Raw genomic sequence first — 16449 nt, forward strand, 5'->3', positions numbered from 1 at the left:
AAGGACGAACAAGCAGTGTCATTGCAGGAGTGGTGAGGGCCACTGAATCATGCTTCTAAGAAGCCACGTAGCATGCGGTCAGCCTCCAGAATTGGGGACTTAGTGGGTGCAGGGGCTCACGTGGCCAGTTACCCCAGTAACTTCCTCCAGCGTAGTTTCACAGCCTGAGTCAGGGGACACGAGCTCTGGGTCTGGGCGTCTTTCCTGGTGGGAGGTGGTTGGGGTGCCCACCCCACAGTGCTGGTTAGCGAGAGGCATGACAGAAGAACAGGTAGCTTTGGGGCTGGCCAGGTCCCCAGGGGGCTGGAGTTGGACAAAGCCCAAGTCTAGAAGCTCATTTTGCTGTTCTACCTGTCCTGGGGAAGCTTCTGAAGTCAGCTCATGTGGAAGGGTACTCAGTTCACCCTGACTGGCTCGGCAAGTCTCAGCTCCTTGAGTCTCAAATATCCGAATTTTGTTAGCCACTGAGGTCTTGCTGATATCTTCCTGGGAACCCCCTCGGTCCCTATTCTGGAGTGAAGTCTCCTGCTTTCCTGAAGGGATCATCAACCCCAGGAGTGAAGGTCCCCCGGTTCCTTCAGGGGCCACTCTGGGCTTCCTGCTGGCAACTGGAGGTGCTATTCGTTCACCTCGTGGGTCCTTGGGTACTGGGCTTTCTTCAGGAAGATGAATGTATTTGAGGACTACAGGGAACTGATCTCTAAAGAAGCCCCTGGACCCCGAAAGCTCTCCCGACCCAGGAGGGACTGGACTTAGAGAAGTGTTCTCCATAGCTGCCATACCCTCATCGTGACCAGAGGAAACTGGCAGCGGGGTGACTGTCTCCCTGTCCTCTCTCTCAGATTCTACCGCACTAGTGGAAACTGCCCCCTTCTCTTTGGACAAGAAGCTGCCTTGGTCTGGCCTCGCTGGCTTCCTAACACAAGGAGGAATGGTTCTCAGAAGGGCACAAGCCTGGGCATCGAGATGCACCCCTCCTCCTCTACTGGAGGGGTTCTTCTTCCATCTCGCTGGGGGGCTTTTCTCAGTCTTTCCCATCCAGTCTATACTCGTGGGGACCTTATCTCCAGCTCCACTGGCCACTGGGTAGGCTGACTCTCCTTCTAGTCTTTGCTGTGTATTTTCCCAGCCCTCTTCAAGAATCTGACCAACAGAAGTTCCCCACAGGTCATCAGGTCTTCCATGGTCCCTGGGGGACCAGGCTTCTTCTGCTGAGGAAGTCATCTGGGCTTCATCTTTATTTTGGATGGAACCTGGAGCAGAAGCCCTTGGGTCTGAGGACTCTGGCTCCCAGTTCTCTGTGTGCACCCCTGCTAGTGCCAGCCAGGCCCCATCTCTGGGAGGGACATCCAGGAGCTCTTCTCTATCCTCTGAGGGTGGGGCTAGAAGTTGATCTTCGGAGTCTTTCTCTCCATGGTCCAGACAGAAGCTCCTCTCTGTGAAGGAGGTGTCAGCCTCATCGCTCGAGTCAGCTCTGGCCTCTGCTTGGGCCGGATCCAACAGGAAGGACTGGAGTCCCCCCTTATCCGATGCAGGAGAAAGAACCTCTCCCTGCACTGGCCCAGCCCCCGGAGTGGTTGGTCTTCCGCATGTCTGGTGCCTCTCCAGCTCCTTGCTCAATTCTACTTGGTTCTCTAGTTGGCCATTTGAGACTCGGTGGCTCCTGATCTTGAGCCTGGAGCCCTCGAGAAGCTTGTCTGTTGATGTGTAGGCTGCAGCCTGAATAGCCTCTCTGGGACCTCTCCTGATGGTCTCAGAGTCTTCTGGACTTGCGATCATTTTCCCTCGCTGTTGTGTCCTTGTTCTTCTGGCTCCCACTGTTTCTTCTGTGGCCACTTCAACTTTGAACTTGTCCACCAGAATGTCTACCTTGGAGAGTCTGCCATCAGCGAGGGTCTCAGTGAGGCTTGCTTCACTTTCTTCCTGTTGTGTGGCGGCCACTGTTAGGAGGCCAAGGTCTTCCGGCCTAGTGTACACTCTTTCTATAAATACCCAGTGCTCTGAGCCCTGTGTTTCAATTGGAGCAAGAAGAGTTAACATGAAATAGCAGGCAGCTGAGGGATACTCCCCTCTGTAAAAAGGACCAATCTACCACCAAAGGGTCTGATGCTGTGTCCCCCACACTGGGCAGGGACAGAAAGCAGTGACAAAGCCCATCATTATTGTCAAAGTTCTTTTTCCCAGTAAGGCCCTTTTCAATCACTGATTCCAAAGGGTCTTGTGCCCCCCCTAGGAACAATGAGAAAGGGGAGATCCACAGGGCTAGGCCTCTTCCTCTTGTAACTGAATACTTCCCACTGTCAGAGGGGAAGCCACTTATACCACAAGGAATCTCTGGCCATTGAGGCAAAAGAGCTCCAGAGACATCCAGCGTCACCTCTCTCTGGGGAAACAGGTCTATCAAAGGCACCAGTTGGAGCAATGGCTTAAACATCTTGAACATTCTGGGGTTCAGCCCAAAAGAAACAATTTTAAGACCAATTCTTGGAGAATCCTAACAAGAAAATCTATGGAAAATAGCAAAGAACTGACCAGATCATCCACAGAAGGAAAGGACCACAGACAGTAGAGCCAAGTGACAGTGTGGCACTGTCAGACTTCACAGAACAGTTCCCTATCCATTCCCACCAGCTTGGGGTAATGACGGGTTTGCTTCTCGAATCATTACTGGAGCCTTAAGACCATTGGGATTTTATTCCTGGGACCGTAGAACACTTTCTTCCCACAAAATCTCATCAGAGGTCTAATAAATTCATACTGCAAACACCTAGCAGCCCTGGGGAAGTTGCACTCTGAGACCTGAAGTCACAGCCTTCACTTAATGCCTTCAAGATACAGACATGGAATCCAACTTTCAAATCTAGGCGCAGGGGAGGAAAACAACTTTCCACCGCTTAGTTATAGACCCCAGAACCCAAGACATGACTCTGAGGTCTCTGAAGTTTAATATTCTCACCCTCCCAAGACTGCCTCCATGATAAGGTGTGCTTGAAACTCCTCCCAGAATCAGGGCTCCTTTTCAGGCTGTGATTTGGTGACGAGTGCCAAGCCCATATGATCTGACGGAGCTGGACGGATTAAGGAAATGCTGCAAGACATGTTTCCCAGGTCAGGGAGTCTGACCTCATTAAGAGAATCTTGCCAATAAGAAAGATCAAAGGAAGGGGAGGTCCAGACTCAGTCTGGTACAGCTTTCTGAGATGTAGTTTTCAGCTGTCTGTACCTGAAGCTTCAGAGGGACCTGTTCTGCCAGTCTGCAGAGGTAAAGGACCTGTCTCATCTCCCCAGGAAGCAAGTTCTGTCAGCTGCTTCAATTTCAGCATCTAAGCCTGGTGATGATGGTCAAAGTTGACCAAAGAGGCCCCTTTTGGAATATTCCCATTCCAATTCCAAATAGCAAATAGGCTAGATGAGCAATAGCGTGCGTGGCAGAAGCTGGCACAGATGGAAGGGCTCTAGAGGCAGAGAAGGGAAACACATGGTAATGTTTAGTTATTAGATGCCAGGCAGTGCCAGCCCTTCATCTACATAATTAAATTTACTCCAATTGGCAACCTTGTTGCAGACGGGGAAACCAAGGCTCCCAGTGAAGGGATTTGCAGAAGATCACACACTAATGTTGAGGGAAGAGACAAAGTCTCCGATGTTAAAATAGCGACAGTTAAGGACAGATGGGGTGGGGTGGGGGCACCGTTTATGAAAGGAAAGAACAACTGGCACCAGTGCACTGGTAAAGCCACATCTGGTCTGAGTCACAAGATGGTGCAACATTGAGGTCTCCGGGGATAAGCCAGCCTCCATGGGATTCTCTCCTGGGTCCCTGGTTCTCCAGGGCCTTGCTTAGAGTGCCCTCTGCCGTGTGATGGAGCTGCCTCTGCTCCAGACACAGGAGTGGAAGAAGGTTTACTTCATGGCAGACAAGAAGAAACCCCAGAGGGCAGCTCCACTGACTCCTGGCTGTTCAGGCCCCATCTGGAACTGTCGATTACATTTGGGGCAGAGGGAGTCCAGGAAGGGAACTCTCTAGAACATCCTAGGAGAAGCTGTTAGAAGAGGTGCAGAAAAAGGGTGTTCAGTTTCTCAAGGGACAGCTTCAGGGAGGATGCAGAGCAGGTCCATGGCCACTAAGTATCAAGAAGAAGCCCTGATCAGAAGGACAGACTTCAGTTGGAAGGACAGAAAACTTCATGCTCAGCACTTGGGAGGCCAAAGCAGGAGGACCATATATTTGAGTCCAGTTATGGCCACATGGAAAGACCTTGTGAATGGAGGGAGGGGTAAGACAGAGGGGGGATGGGGAGGGGACAGGGAGGCAGGAAGGAACGAATGCTGCTGTTGACCATAGATGAAACAGGAAGGCTGATGTGGCAGGTCCCTGGAGAAAGGTGCACACTTGGCTCAGTCCCTACACAGGCACTGTCCTTGTTTCTAAGAGCATCTCCAGACATCAGGGCATCTCCATGTCCCCATTGCCCTCAGGAGAGGATGAAGGGTTTGTTTTTATTTTTACACTGAGACTTCAAGGGGAGTTGCAGTTTGTATGTTCCCTTGTCTAGAGCGTGCTCATATCCTTCCTACACTCACAGTAAACTCACATCAGCCACAGAAGTTTTCTCTGTGGGGGAAACAGGGTCTATATCCCCACAAGCCTCGTGGGCAGATGGGGCACAGAGGTTGGATAAAGGATGTTTTCCTATCACTAGACTCCAACTCCGATAGATTATGAAACCTCAGCAGACAGGGGGAATGTGGGGATCCATCTCCAGCACCCACACAGGGCCATGGAAAGCCTCAAGAACCCTTAACCCGACGCTTGTCTGGACCCTGAAACAATGCCCCTTCACTTAGGATTGCCTCTCTACAAACTCAAGGATGCTTTAGGAAGGAAGACATCTATCTACCTTTGCCTTCCTGGAGACTCAGATCAATGTCTGGTGAGTTTCGATGGCTGGAAGCAGGGGAAGGAAGGAAGACTATGCCCTAACCCACAGACTATAGTCAAGCTTCTAAACACAGAAAGATCTCAGGATCAAGGGTCATTTAAGGGTCAAGACATTTAATCCCAATCTTAATGTCAGAACATGCCCCCAGAGAGGATCACGTCTTTGCCCCTTTGGAGTTAGAGGCAACCAGTTTTTCTGTCTTCTGGGCATAGCTGCAATCCTGTCCTTATTGGTGAATAACAGATGAGGGAGGGGCTGGCCCTTTGTGTATCCCTGGGATAGGGACACTTGCCATTTATAACACGAGGACATATGGACCACCTCTTTTATCCCCTTCATGGCAGAGTATGGCCTATTCCCCTCACCCCAGGGAAAGGGCTTTCTTAAGATTCTGGATGGTTGACAGGGATGAGCTGGAGGCCCAGGGGAAAGGGGTGTGGGGAAAATGGAGACAGTAACCTCAGGAGATGCTGCGAGGCTTTTCTGAGTGAACATTTCCAAGCCTGCTGCTGTTCCAGGTACCAAGTTCTGCTGAGAAGTGTCCTGGATCCTCTGGGCCTGCAAGGGAGGCCCAGGCCAGAGGAAAAGGAGAGAGGGGAAAGGGGGGAAAGGGAGAGGGAGAGAGGGAGATAGGGAGAGAGAGAGAAAGAGAGCAGGAGAGACACACATAGTCTTTAAATAGTCCAGTGTTGTAGCCCTAATATTATCATGTTAGTTCGTAGGGTTAGTCGGAAAGGAGCCTTTTCTGAGGGGCAAGACAGAGAACAACAGCTGTGGTCAGCTGCAAGGCAATCCTGAGGCTTCTGTCCATCCCCCATTCTCACTAACACTCTGAGGGATTTTAGAGTACCATCATTTAGACTCTGGCTTCAAGCCTGCCAGAGGTACCATGGGCTTAAACTATGGTTCAAACTTGTAGGTGGGGTCACAGTCATATCTTTTAAAAGTTGTCCTTGAGAAGCTGAGGAGATGCTATAATCAGTAACATTCTTGCTCAGACGTGAGGCTTTGAGTTCAGATCCCCAGAACACATGAAAAAGAAAAAGAAAAAAAAAAAAAAAAAAAGCCAGGTGTGGTCCGAGCTCTGGGGAGATGGAGCCAGGCAGATCCCTGGAGCCCACTGGCCAGCCAGACTAGCTGAATCAGTGAGCTCCCAGCTCAGTGAAAGGCTTATCTCAAAAAATAAAGTAGAGGGCTGCTGAGATGGCTTCCTGGGTGACAGTGCCTGCTGCCAAGCCTGAAAACCAAAGTTCAATCCCCAGGGCCCACAAGGATGAAGAAGAGACTCTGCAAAGTTGTCCTCTGACCTCTACGCATACAACACACAGACATATGCACTGCATACACACACACATACATACATACACACTGCATATAAACACACAAACAAAAAATATAATTAAAAAAGTAGAGAGTGATTAAGGAAGATGCGCGCGCGCGCACACACACACACACACACACACACACACACACACACACACAGAGTAATACATGTATGCACGCATCCATACCACTAACCCCCGACACAACTGGCTTTCAAACTACATGGGTTTGACCAATGGACTTTCCTCCTTGGCTTGAGTGGGACCCAACAAGCTTAGAGATGTCTCTGGGAGTTCTGGGTGGTTTGCCCTTGTAGGGTCCTCCATAAAGCCATAGTGGGCCAGGGATTCCAGTCACCTTCAGCAGTGGCCCCATAACTATCAACATTTCTTAGGGGACACTGAGCTTACACCTCCATTGTTCAGTTAACCTTGCCAATGACCTCCCAATGGAATGACATTCTGGTCCCTTTAAGATACCTATGCAATGAAGCTCATAGAAGTGACATCACCCACTGGAGGACAGAGTCAAGCTCTTGTCTATGACTCCTCCCCTTTTTGCAAATTTAAAGAACCCATACATGCCAAGGAGCCTAAAGGTCAGTTCTAAACGGTCCACAGCTCTAAGGTGGGCTCCTGTACTCTCCAGGCATGGTGACTGCAGTTTTCAGGGCTAAGGAAATGGCTGAACAGCCTCCATTTTTAATAAGGTCCCTCTGCCAGCAGTTCAAGTAGTCACCAGAAGGTGGGGCCCACCCCTCAACTCTGGTCCTAGCTCACCAACATTGGTCATCTACCCATTCTTTCTCTGCTGGCATCTCACCCTTTGGGTAGCTCTCCATCACACTTCAGTTGCATCTTGGCCAAGACATGGTCCATCTCAGAACTGTTAGAAGTCACCTTGGCCAAGTCTTTCCTGAGGGAATGAACAGTCAAGAGGACTACAAACTTACTAAATCAAACCCACAGTCCAGTCTGAGTCTTGGTTGTGCTGGGACCTCAGAAGCCCTCAAAAGAGGGGCTTGTTCAATCTATAGCCTAGGGACCATGTGCATCCTAGGTGACTACAAATGTCTATCAAGACATGCATAGTTGACAATGTCATGTCACAATGTCTAAGTCTGTCACCTCTGCTATTAGGTGTAGAAACCTTTCTAGAGTACTAGGCTTCAAGGCCCCGCAAACAACCCTGACTGTGTGATGTTGGCAGCCATGGGATCCCAGCTGTGTTAGCTTTATGCCTCATGAGACAAGCCCTCTGTTATCTAGTGAGCTCAGACCATGGAAAGTACCAGTTCAATCAAATGCTCTATGAATTAAATCATGGCCGCATCACCAATTTTCAAAGCACTGGAGAGAAAGCAGGCACACAGCTGACTTCGCCTGCACACGCTCTGCTCTCGCCTCAAGTCAGCTGTGAATTAAAGACACGTACAATGACTCGTGGAACGCAACAAACGCAGCCGTCATGGCGAGGCGGTCTTTGTCTTTCTGGGTCTCAGTAAAAGACAGCCTTTCAGCAGAGTGGGGTTCCAGGGCCCCTCCAGCTTTGATTTGGAATTCTGCAAGGGGCAATCCTGGGACTCCATAAGGAACACCAAGCTTTCCATATCAGACAGAATGGTGGCCATGTGGTCCCTCTCCCAGCATTGTTTCATCTGACCTTTATAAACATCCTTATTCACCTAGCAGAGCCTCAAAGAGATTAAGTAACAAGCTCAGAGTCCTCCCACTGACAGGTAATGGAACCAGGAGCCTAAGTCTAGACCATGATCCATCTGGTGGTCAGAGGAGAGCAGCTTGAGAGGGAAGGTGCCTACACTGGAATTGGGGTAAATACTGCTGAGTGCTAATAATAATGATAATAATGATGATGATGATGATGATAATAATAATAATAGCAGCTTGGGGTATAGATATGGGATTTCCCCAAATCCTATCTTCATCTTTCTCAATTAAGAAAATAGCCCCATGATTCCACCCTGGAGGGCAGGACACATGGGGTACTTCTGGGAAAGCCTCAGGAGCACTGAGGTTGGTATAGTAGACTTACAGAATCCTTCCAAGAGGAACCATGTTCTCCCTGTACTTTGACATAAGCCCCAAAGGGTCTGCCCCTGGGTAGGGTTTCCAGGATTCTTAAAGCTGAGTATGCAAGACACTTGCCTGAGGCACTCGTTTAAAAAAAAAACAAAAACAAAAACAAAAAAACAAAAAAACGCTGGCTCCCTGAAACTCTCCTGGCAAACAGCTGATTCAGTGGGTCCCACATGGGGTTGCGGAACCCGAGTTTCTAACACCCTTTCCCCATTTTTCTTTGCTTGACTGAAGGGGAATACAAACAAGCTACCATGAGGTTTTGGCATTTTCCATGTTTTAAGATGGTCCCTAGGACCCAGTGGTTAGCGGGTTTGACTTTCTCAGCCTAACCCGCCTCCCCATCCCACTAGTCTGCAAGCAACAAGGGGACACATTTTTGTGTGGCAGATAAATGTAAATATATACTTAGCCCCCACCCCCACCCTGTGTCTCTTTACTCAAAGTCCCTGTCAAGGGTCACAGCATAATACCTACCTCACTGGCTTTCTCAGGGGTGCCCTTCGGGGAGGGGGAGGCGGGCGACGAGGGCAGCCTGCGCTCCCGCTCCCAGTCTCGGTCCCGGTGGATTAGTTTGCTATTGGGCTCCTTCAGGGTTCTCTTGAGCTCATTGATGCTGGCCTGGTGCTTCAACAAGACATCCTCGGGCTTGTCCAGGAACTAGGCATGAGAGGGAAGAGGTGTAAGTTGACCTACTGTAAGCAGAAGATGACACAGGAAGAACATCATCACCACCCTTTGCTACCCATCCCTACACTGTTCCCCTCAGAACAGTCCAAGGAGCCAAGAAAGCAAAGACAATGAACTCCAAGGGGTGTGCTGACCAGGAGCACGGGGTGCCTGGATGATGTCATGCCTTCTTTTCTCCTGCCTCCCTTACCGAAGAACAGTCAACTCCACTGAACACTCACATCTGGGTTCCCATTGTGCTCTGAGCACAGACCAAGTTAGGCACAGGCTTTCCTGTTTATGATTTAGGCACAGTGGGCAGCATGTACCGAGGTGAGACATCCCTGGTCTGTACTGAGCTGCACTGGCTCGCTGGCTTTCCAGAATCCTCTTGAATCCTGGCTCCTTCCTCTGGTCAAGACTGTACTTAATAGTATGCAGTCTGGGCTCTTCTGTGGCCCTATCCAACTGCTTAGGCTCCAAGGAAGCCTGGGATAAAAATATGCCTAAACTGGATCACTTTAAAAACTGGGCCCTGTTCCTTTATTCAGGACCAGAAAAAGATTATGCAGCATTCTCTGTCATGAGCTACTGCCTTATACATCACCTAGAACCTTCCAGATGCCTTCTGAGTAATTACTCTCTAAGATTAGAAAGAGTCAGGCACCCTCAGAGACCAGGATGCTGGGTTGGAAGTGAAGTTTGTGTTGGGGAAAGACATTTAAGACTAAGAAGAAGAGAGCTGAGCTTCAAGGCCTAGCACAAGAATCATTCAGGTAGAGCTGGAGTCCCAGGTTTGTCGATAATTAATCAATGTTCAGATTGAGGAGTGTGCTTGGGTCCAGTAAAGATGAACCACAGAGAGCTGCTAATGCTGGTCACCCACTTGCTTCTGGGACAGAGAGAAGTGAGCAGGCAGCCCAAAGACTATCTGCAAGGCTATTTGAGGGAGATAATCTTGCCTTTTCGTAAGGCTAGAATCTTCCCCTGGACTTATCTCTAGCTTCTAAGAATCACTGTGGTTACTACTCTCAAACCTTCCCAGGAAGAAAGCCAATTCAACGGAGGCTTCTGCCTTCTCCCCAGACACCTGCTTGGACCTCAGGCCTCCCTCCCAGGCGAAGGTGGCCACACAGTGTCACTCTGAGAGGTCAAACTCAGTGAACTTTGCCCAGGGTTCAAGAACGGGCCTCAGTGGTGAGTGGGTCTTAACAGGAGATGATCCCAAATGGGCCTGCTGGCCTTGTGGGTAAGCTGTGCTCGAAATTCCTAGAGCTTAAAGGCTTTGGAGATACCAAGGGGTAAGTGTCCCGGCCTGGCACAAGATTAAGGCAGGTATAGCTGGAGTCACAGGTAATATGCCTGCCCTATGGGGTAGCTGGAGATCAGGGCCCACCAAGTGTTTCTAAGACTCAGAGTTGGTGGTAGAGCTGGGCTGAAGCCCAGACCACAGGATCCCATGACCAGGCTCTATGGCCTGCTCTCCACAAGAATAAACTGCTTCTCTTGTATTGACCGGTCCGGAGAGGTCTGGATGCCATGAAAGGGAACAACAGGTGGGGGTGGGAGGCGAAGGCTGATGGAAGCAGAGAGCAGGAAGATGAAAAGAGAGAGGAGAGGAGGTTTCCAGGGAAGCACCAGCAGCCCACTCACAAGGGGGTGGGACTGAAGTCTGACTGAGCTGATGCTCCTCCTTCCCCACCCGGGCCCCACCCTCACATCTGGTTGTCAAGAGATACAAAGGACACAGAGAAGATGGGGTGTGGGGAGAAGGTGATGGTAAGGAAGGGAGGGTGGGAGTGGAGGGAGGAGCTAAATGGACGCACAGAACTGGCTGATGAAAGTGGGGTGGAAGGCAAGCATAGATGACCAGGACCAGCGACGAGGGACACTGCGTGGTGGGTACCGCACATGGATGGGACTAGAATCTGACCTGGAAGTTGAAGACATGAGTTTAATGAGGAGGGTGGTGACCAGAAAGGATGAGAAGGAAAGAGGGTGTGGAAGGAGGGCAGGCATGAGGCTGAAGGTAAGAAGCATGAGCCAGGGATGGGATGGTGACAAATGAACTGGGAATCTGATGGCTATGGGGGGAAGGGCAGGTCCATGCAGTACCTCCTGCTTGTGTCTTGGTGTGGTTTCCTGCTCCGGCTGGTAGGATAGCAGGAGGGAAAGGAACCAGCAGGGTCAGTAGGGCAAACACGTAAGAGAAACCGCCTCCAGCCTGATCCAGCAGAGTAGTCCTGTTCACTCACACCCAACCCCACCATTTAATACAGGCCAGAAAAGCTGCTAGGCTGCGCATAGGTCGTGGGTGGACAGAGGAACTTGTGTGGCAGGAAGCGGGTAGCTATCCCAGGAAGGGAAAGGAAGGGCCAGGGAACTAGAGGCCTAATGGGTGGAGACACACTCACAGGTAGATGTGTGTCTGGGGTTTCCTGTTGCTTCCAGCAGTGAGGGTGTGTCTAGGGGACCTGTAGTCACATGACAGAGCTACATGACAGAAAAGGACTGCTCAGCAATGCCAAGAAGCCACACCTAGCTTGTGTGTAGCCAAGCCTGTGCATGTGCACATGCTATTGTCTTGTCTGTGCCTGAGTCTAGGGTGTGGGAACATGTACAGACACATGCTGGGCTGTATGTGTCCACAGTGAGAGTGGGGCTGCAGGACAGGGCACATTAGTACTCCACAGTGAGGCCTTTGGTGACCTGGTCCTACTCAGGTGAGGAGACACAGCCAGACAACAGTTAAAAGGGAGAAAAGGAGTTAAGTAAGCAGGTGTCTGAGTCTCCTAGGAGGTTAGCACCCTCAACCCAGGGAAGCTAGGCAAAAAGGGGGCAGCGTGCCCACCTCCACCCCCAATCCTGCTGTGTCCAGGTGTCCAGTCCAAGGCCCAGGTCATGTCCGTGGTGTGCCCCACAGCAAGGGTGCCAGAATACACTTAGGACCTACGAAGGCCAAGGCTCCATCGATGCCTCAAGTCGCCCTCTCAGTCCCCAGGGGCTACAGAGTACATAGTATCCCGTAGGCTCCTACCTTCAGCTCCTTGATCCTGGTGGGCGTCCTGACCTCTCCTTCTTCGGCCTCTGACCGACGTCCCCCTGACTCGGCATCATCTTCCCGCTTGTCACCATCAGGCCCTGCATCGTGATTCTCACTGACTGAGGCAGGGCGGGAGAACTCTGCTAAAGTGGGCAGAGGTGGCAAGGTGACTGTGTGAGGCAGGTCCCCGTACACAGTCAGAAAGCCAGCCCCGCCACTGCCTATCCACATCAGCAACAGAGACAACTCTTCCCCACTGCAGCCCACTGCATGCCCTGGTCCCCTGCCTTGGGCTCCTTTCTAATTTCTACCACTGTAGAGTCTGGGTTTGCATCTCAAAGCCAACCGTTCCTGGCTGTGTGACAGTGGTAAGTTACACAACCTCTCTGGGCCTCATTTTCCTCATCAGTAGGTTAGTACTATTTATACCAGAAAGATGAGGTGAGGACCAAATAAACTAACATATCTAGGTATTTAAGAGAGTGTCTGGCCCAGAGGGAGCCTCCCACTGGTGCTGGGCCAGCAAACACTGCTGTTTGGGTTGTGGTCCCTGAGCACCTCTAGGTATATCATTACCTAGCAATACCAAGCTTTCACTCAACACAGCAGGTTACAAATGTTACAAATGGTTTAATTCTGAATAAATTAACAGGAATTCAAAGGGATTCCTTAATGTTAGTCTCTCTTGCTACAATCCCAAAATGCTTTTCTGAATAGAAGAAGAACAAACTCAAAGACTGCACCAACCCTGGGTACAACCCAAAATGTTGGGGACTGAGTCTTAGTAGAAAAAAAACCTTTATGCAAACGACCAGAGCCTGGGGGTTGGCCTCCATTAGAAAGAAATGTCAGTTCCCTCTGCAAAGTGACTGCCTGGCTTGATTTGCATTGTTCTGTGTTGGGGATTAGCCTTGGAATTACCACCTCCATTTGACAAGCTAAACTGAGGCTTCAAGAGGGGGTGTCAAAAGAAGAAGTGTTACCTTCAGGACTACAGTCCAGGTTTCTGTTCCTCTGACAAGCTCCTCCCACTCTGGGCTAACCTCTGTCACTGTCTTCCCTCCAATCTAGGTTCCATTTGTCCCTGTCTTGGGAATGGGGCCTGTAGGAGAGGGTCAGGGCCAGACCAGGTCCTCTTGTCTTCATGTGAACCATATGATGTCACTCTCCTGGTAGAATGCTAACCTGTGTGCTGCAGAGCTTCCTGGTTAGAGGCCCAGAAAATCAGGTGGCAGAACCTGGAATTCTACAAGATCATGGCCCAGAGAAGTCCTGAGAGTGTGTGTCACATCCCTGTGGGACAGACCTGACCCAGCACTGCCCAGGAGCAGTAGTGCTCATGGGTCTTTTCTGGTGAAAACAAGCTTGGGAGCATTCACCACAACTACTACTGTCTGTCTCCTCTCTAGGCCTTGCTGTGTTTACACCCTGGGTCTCCTCTGGAGAACCTGCCATATCCGAGCCCCTTGTCTCCTGAGGACCACTTTTGCTCCAGCTCCAGCCTAAGCCATACCTCCATCAAGGCTGCGGGACATGGTGTATCGTTTGCTGGAAGAACGCTCAAAGAAGGGTGCAGGCCGGTCGATCAGGGCACTGGCTTGGCGGGTCTGTGCCTGGGTCCTCCCACTGTACCGGAACTTGGAGCCCATCACCAGAAAGCCCTTGGGTGGGGGCTCTGGAGACACCAGCCTACAAGAGAGTAATGCAGATGAGGAGTAGGAACCAAACTTGCACTGCCAGACCCAAGGCCAGACAACAGCAGGCTTTTATTCCAGTGTCCCCCAACTACAACACTTAAGTCCCAAAAGGGGAGACTCAGGGAAAGATGGGGCTTGCCTCTGTGCTAACTCCTGCTCCCCTGAATCTTCATGGCCTCTCTTATCCAGTCCCCACATTCCACTCACCGGAAGAACGTATGGTGCTCAATGCAGACCTTCCAGAGCCTCTTGGCTGAGCGGTGGTTAGGGAGCTTGAAGCCGATGGTGCTCTCAAACTGCTCATACTGAGAAGCCAAGAAGGGAGTGTTAAAGGTGGGGCCTGGGCCACACACCAGCCCACCTGCTCACTCTCTCCTCAGGCACATGTGACTTCTGACTGCTCATGCATGTAAACTGGGTGGACTGAGCCCTTTTCAACAACAGGTCCTGTGCTGGACACGGGAGGGATCAACGCAGAAGATTCTAGGGAGTAGGAGGTCTCAACTAAACAGGGCTGGAGAGAAGGCTCCAGAGTCACGTGCTTGCCTTGAGGGCCTGAGTTCAAGTCCCCAGAACTTAGATAAAAGGCAGGAGGGTGCAGCAGGCCACCTGCAATTGCAGCCTCAGAAGAAGGAGGAGCCACCTGCCTAGCCAGACTAGCCATACTGGTCAGCACTAGCTTTGGCAAAGACCCAGCCTCGGTGAATAAGGTGGAAGAATGATCAAGTTGTCCTCAATCAACCCTGCACCTCCATCTGCACACACATGCACATACACTTATGTACAACACACTCATGTACAATTATGCACATGCTCACGTACATACGGTACATACACACCCATGTACATAACACACAATACACACACTCATGTAAAACTGTACAACACACATACTCATGTACAATTACACATACATACATGTACACCCATATAAATATTCATGTACACTCCCCACACACACTCATTTACAAATACACATATACATACGCTCATGTATACACCACACACTCATGTACATTAACAAAACACTCATGTACATCCACCCACATATACACAATATACAACTACACATCATAAACACACTCATGTACACATCACACACTCATGTGTATACCACACTCCTTACACATTTGTGTACACACCATATATTACCACACACTGATATACATACCTATACACACATTTATGTATACACCACACACATACACACACACACACAAATATATAGATACTCATGTACAACCACTGTACTGGCTGGTTTTGTGCCAACTTGACACAAGCTGGAGTTATCACAGAGAAAGGAGCCTCAGTTGAGGAAATGCCTCCATGAGATCCAGCTGTAAGGCATTTTCTCAACTAGTGATCGAAGGGGGAAGGGCCCAGCCCTTTGTGGGTGGTGCCATCCCTGGGCTGGTAGACCTGGGTTCTATAAGAAAGCAGGCTGAGCAAGGCAGGGAAAGCAAGCCAGTAAGTGACATCCCTCCATGGCCTCTGCATCAGCTCCTGCTTCCTGACCTGCTTGAGTTCCAGTCCTGACTTCCTCTGGTGATGAACAGCAATGTGGAAGTGTAAGCTGAATAAACAAACCCTTTCCCCCCCAACTTGCTTCTTGGTCATGATGTTTGTGCAGGAACAGAAACCCTGACTAAGACAACCACACACTGAACACTCATATACACACCACCCACACACTCATATACAATGACATACAGACCATACACACACAGGACAAAATCAGTAAAGGTCACTGCATATATGGGCAAGAGCTATGAGAGGAATGAAGGATTTGCTGGGCAGGCTTGGGGTGAGCATTCAGAGAAAGGACTGCTCTCCAGACACTGAGCTTTGTGCTGAGACTGGAAGGCCAGGGCTGTGTTGTAGCCAGGATCTTCAATGTCCCCAAAAGTGAAGATGTTAAACACTTCACCCAGTATGGTGCATTTGGAAGATGTAGAAAGTTTTAAAGAAGTGGAGCCTAGGGCTGAAGAGATGGCTCAGTGGTTAAGAGCCCTGACTGCTCTTCCAGAGGTCCTGAGTTCAAATCCCAGCAACCACAGGTGGCTCACAACTGTCTGTAATGAGCTCTGATGCCCTCTTCTGGTATGTCTGAAGACAGCTGTAGTGTACTCATACATAATAAATCTTTGAAAGAAAAAAAAAAAAAGTGGGGCCTGCTGGAGTTTTTAGGACATTGGGGTATGCCCTCATATGCCAGTGTCTTTGCACTTCTTGCTTGTCTACTTTGCATGGTTATTATGTCATGGCCACTCTAGCCTTTTATGCCCTCCTGCCACAATGTGATACTTCTTCAGGAGCCCAAAGCCATGGGCTAATCAGACACGTACTAAACCTCCCCAACTGTGAGCCCAAGCGAATCTTTCCTGTTTATAGTCAGATTGCATCAGGTATTTTGCTACAGTGACAGCAGGTTGGTGTGTGTTGGGGTGAGATGGCAGTGGTTGGCAGGATCCGATTTACAGGTGACAGAGAGTGGCTGCTGTGGCTGGCACAGTGGCGAGGGATGCCAGCTGGGTCACAGTTAGTCCAGCAGTAGAACCAAAAGGGCATTTGAGGGGACTGTGCAGTTAAAGGGAAGAGGTGTGGATGCATGCCTCTGTGTCCATACTGTGTGTCATCACATGCCTATATATGTCTTGGTGTGCAAACACAGTGAGCTA

At 50.1% G+C, this 16449-nt stretch overlaps 1 protein-coding gene across 4 annotated transcripts in view; it reads right to left on the bottom strand.

Moving 5' to 3' along the window:
• EPB41L1 (erythrocyte membrane protein band 4.1 like 1) overlaps nt 1-16449 on the bottom strand; it is a 67095-nt gene that overhangs the window by 19791 nt on the left and 30855 nt on the right. For 2 of the 4 annotated variants that reach the window (XM_080924739.1, XM_080924737.1), the window contains exons 10-13: nt 13979-14076; nt 13588-13763; nt 12069-12217; nt 8840-9022 (exon numbers count right to left, since the gene is read on the bottom strand). In XM_080924739.1, the coding sequence (XP_080780865.1) occupies nt 8840-9022; nt 12069-12217; nt 13588-13763; nt 13979-14076 (606 nt within the window). Of the gene's footprint in view, nt 1-132; nt 2008-8839; nt 9023-11146; nt 11183-12068; nt 12218-13587; nt 13764-13978; nt 14077-16449 lie in introns of all 4 variants that reach the window. The other 2 variants (XM_080924736.1, XM_080924738.1) reach the window with 2 other exon arrangements.

This window comes from Micromys minutus, assembly GCF_963924665.1.
Source record: "Micromys minutus genome assembly, chromosome: 11".
In the NCBI taxonomy this organism is placed as follows: domain Eukaryota; kingdom Metazoa; phylum Chordata; class Mammalia; order Rodentia; family Muridae; genus Micromys; species Micromys minutus.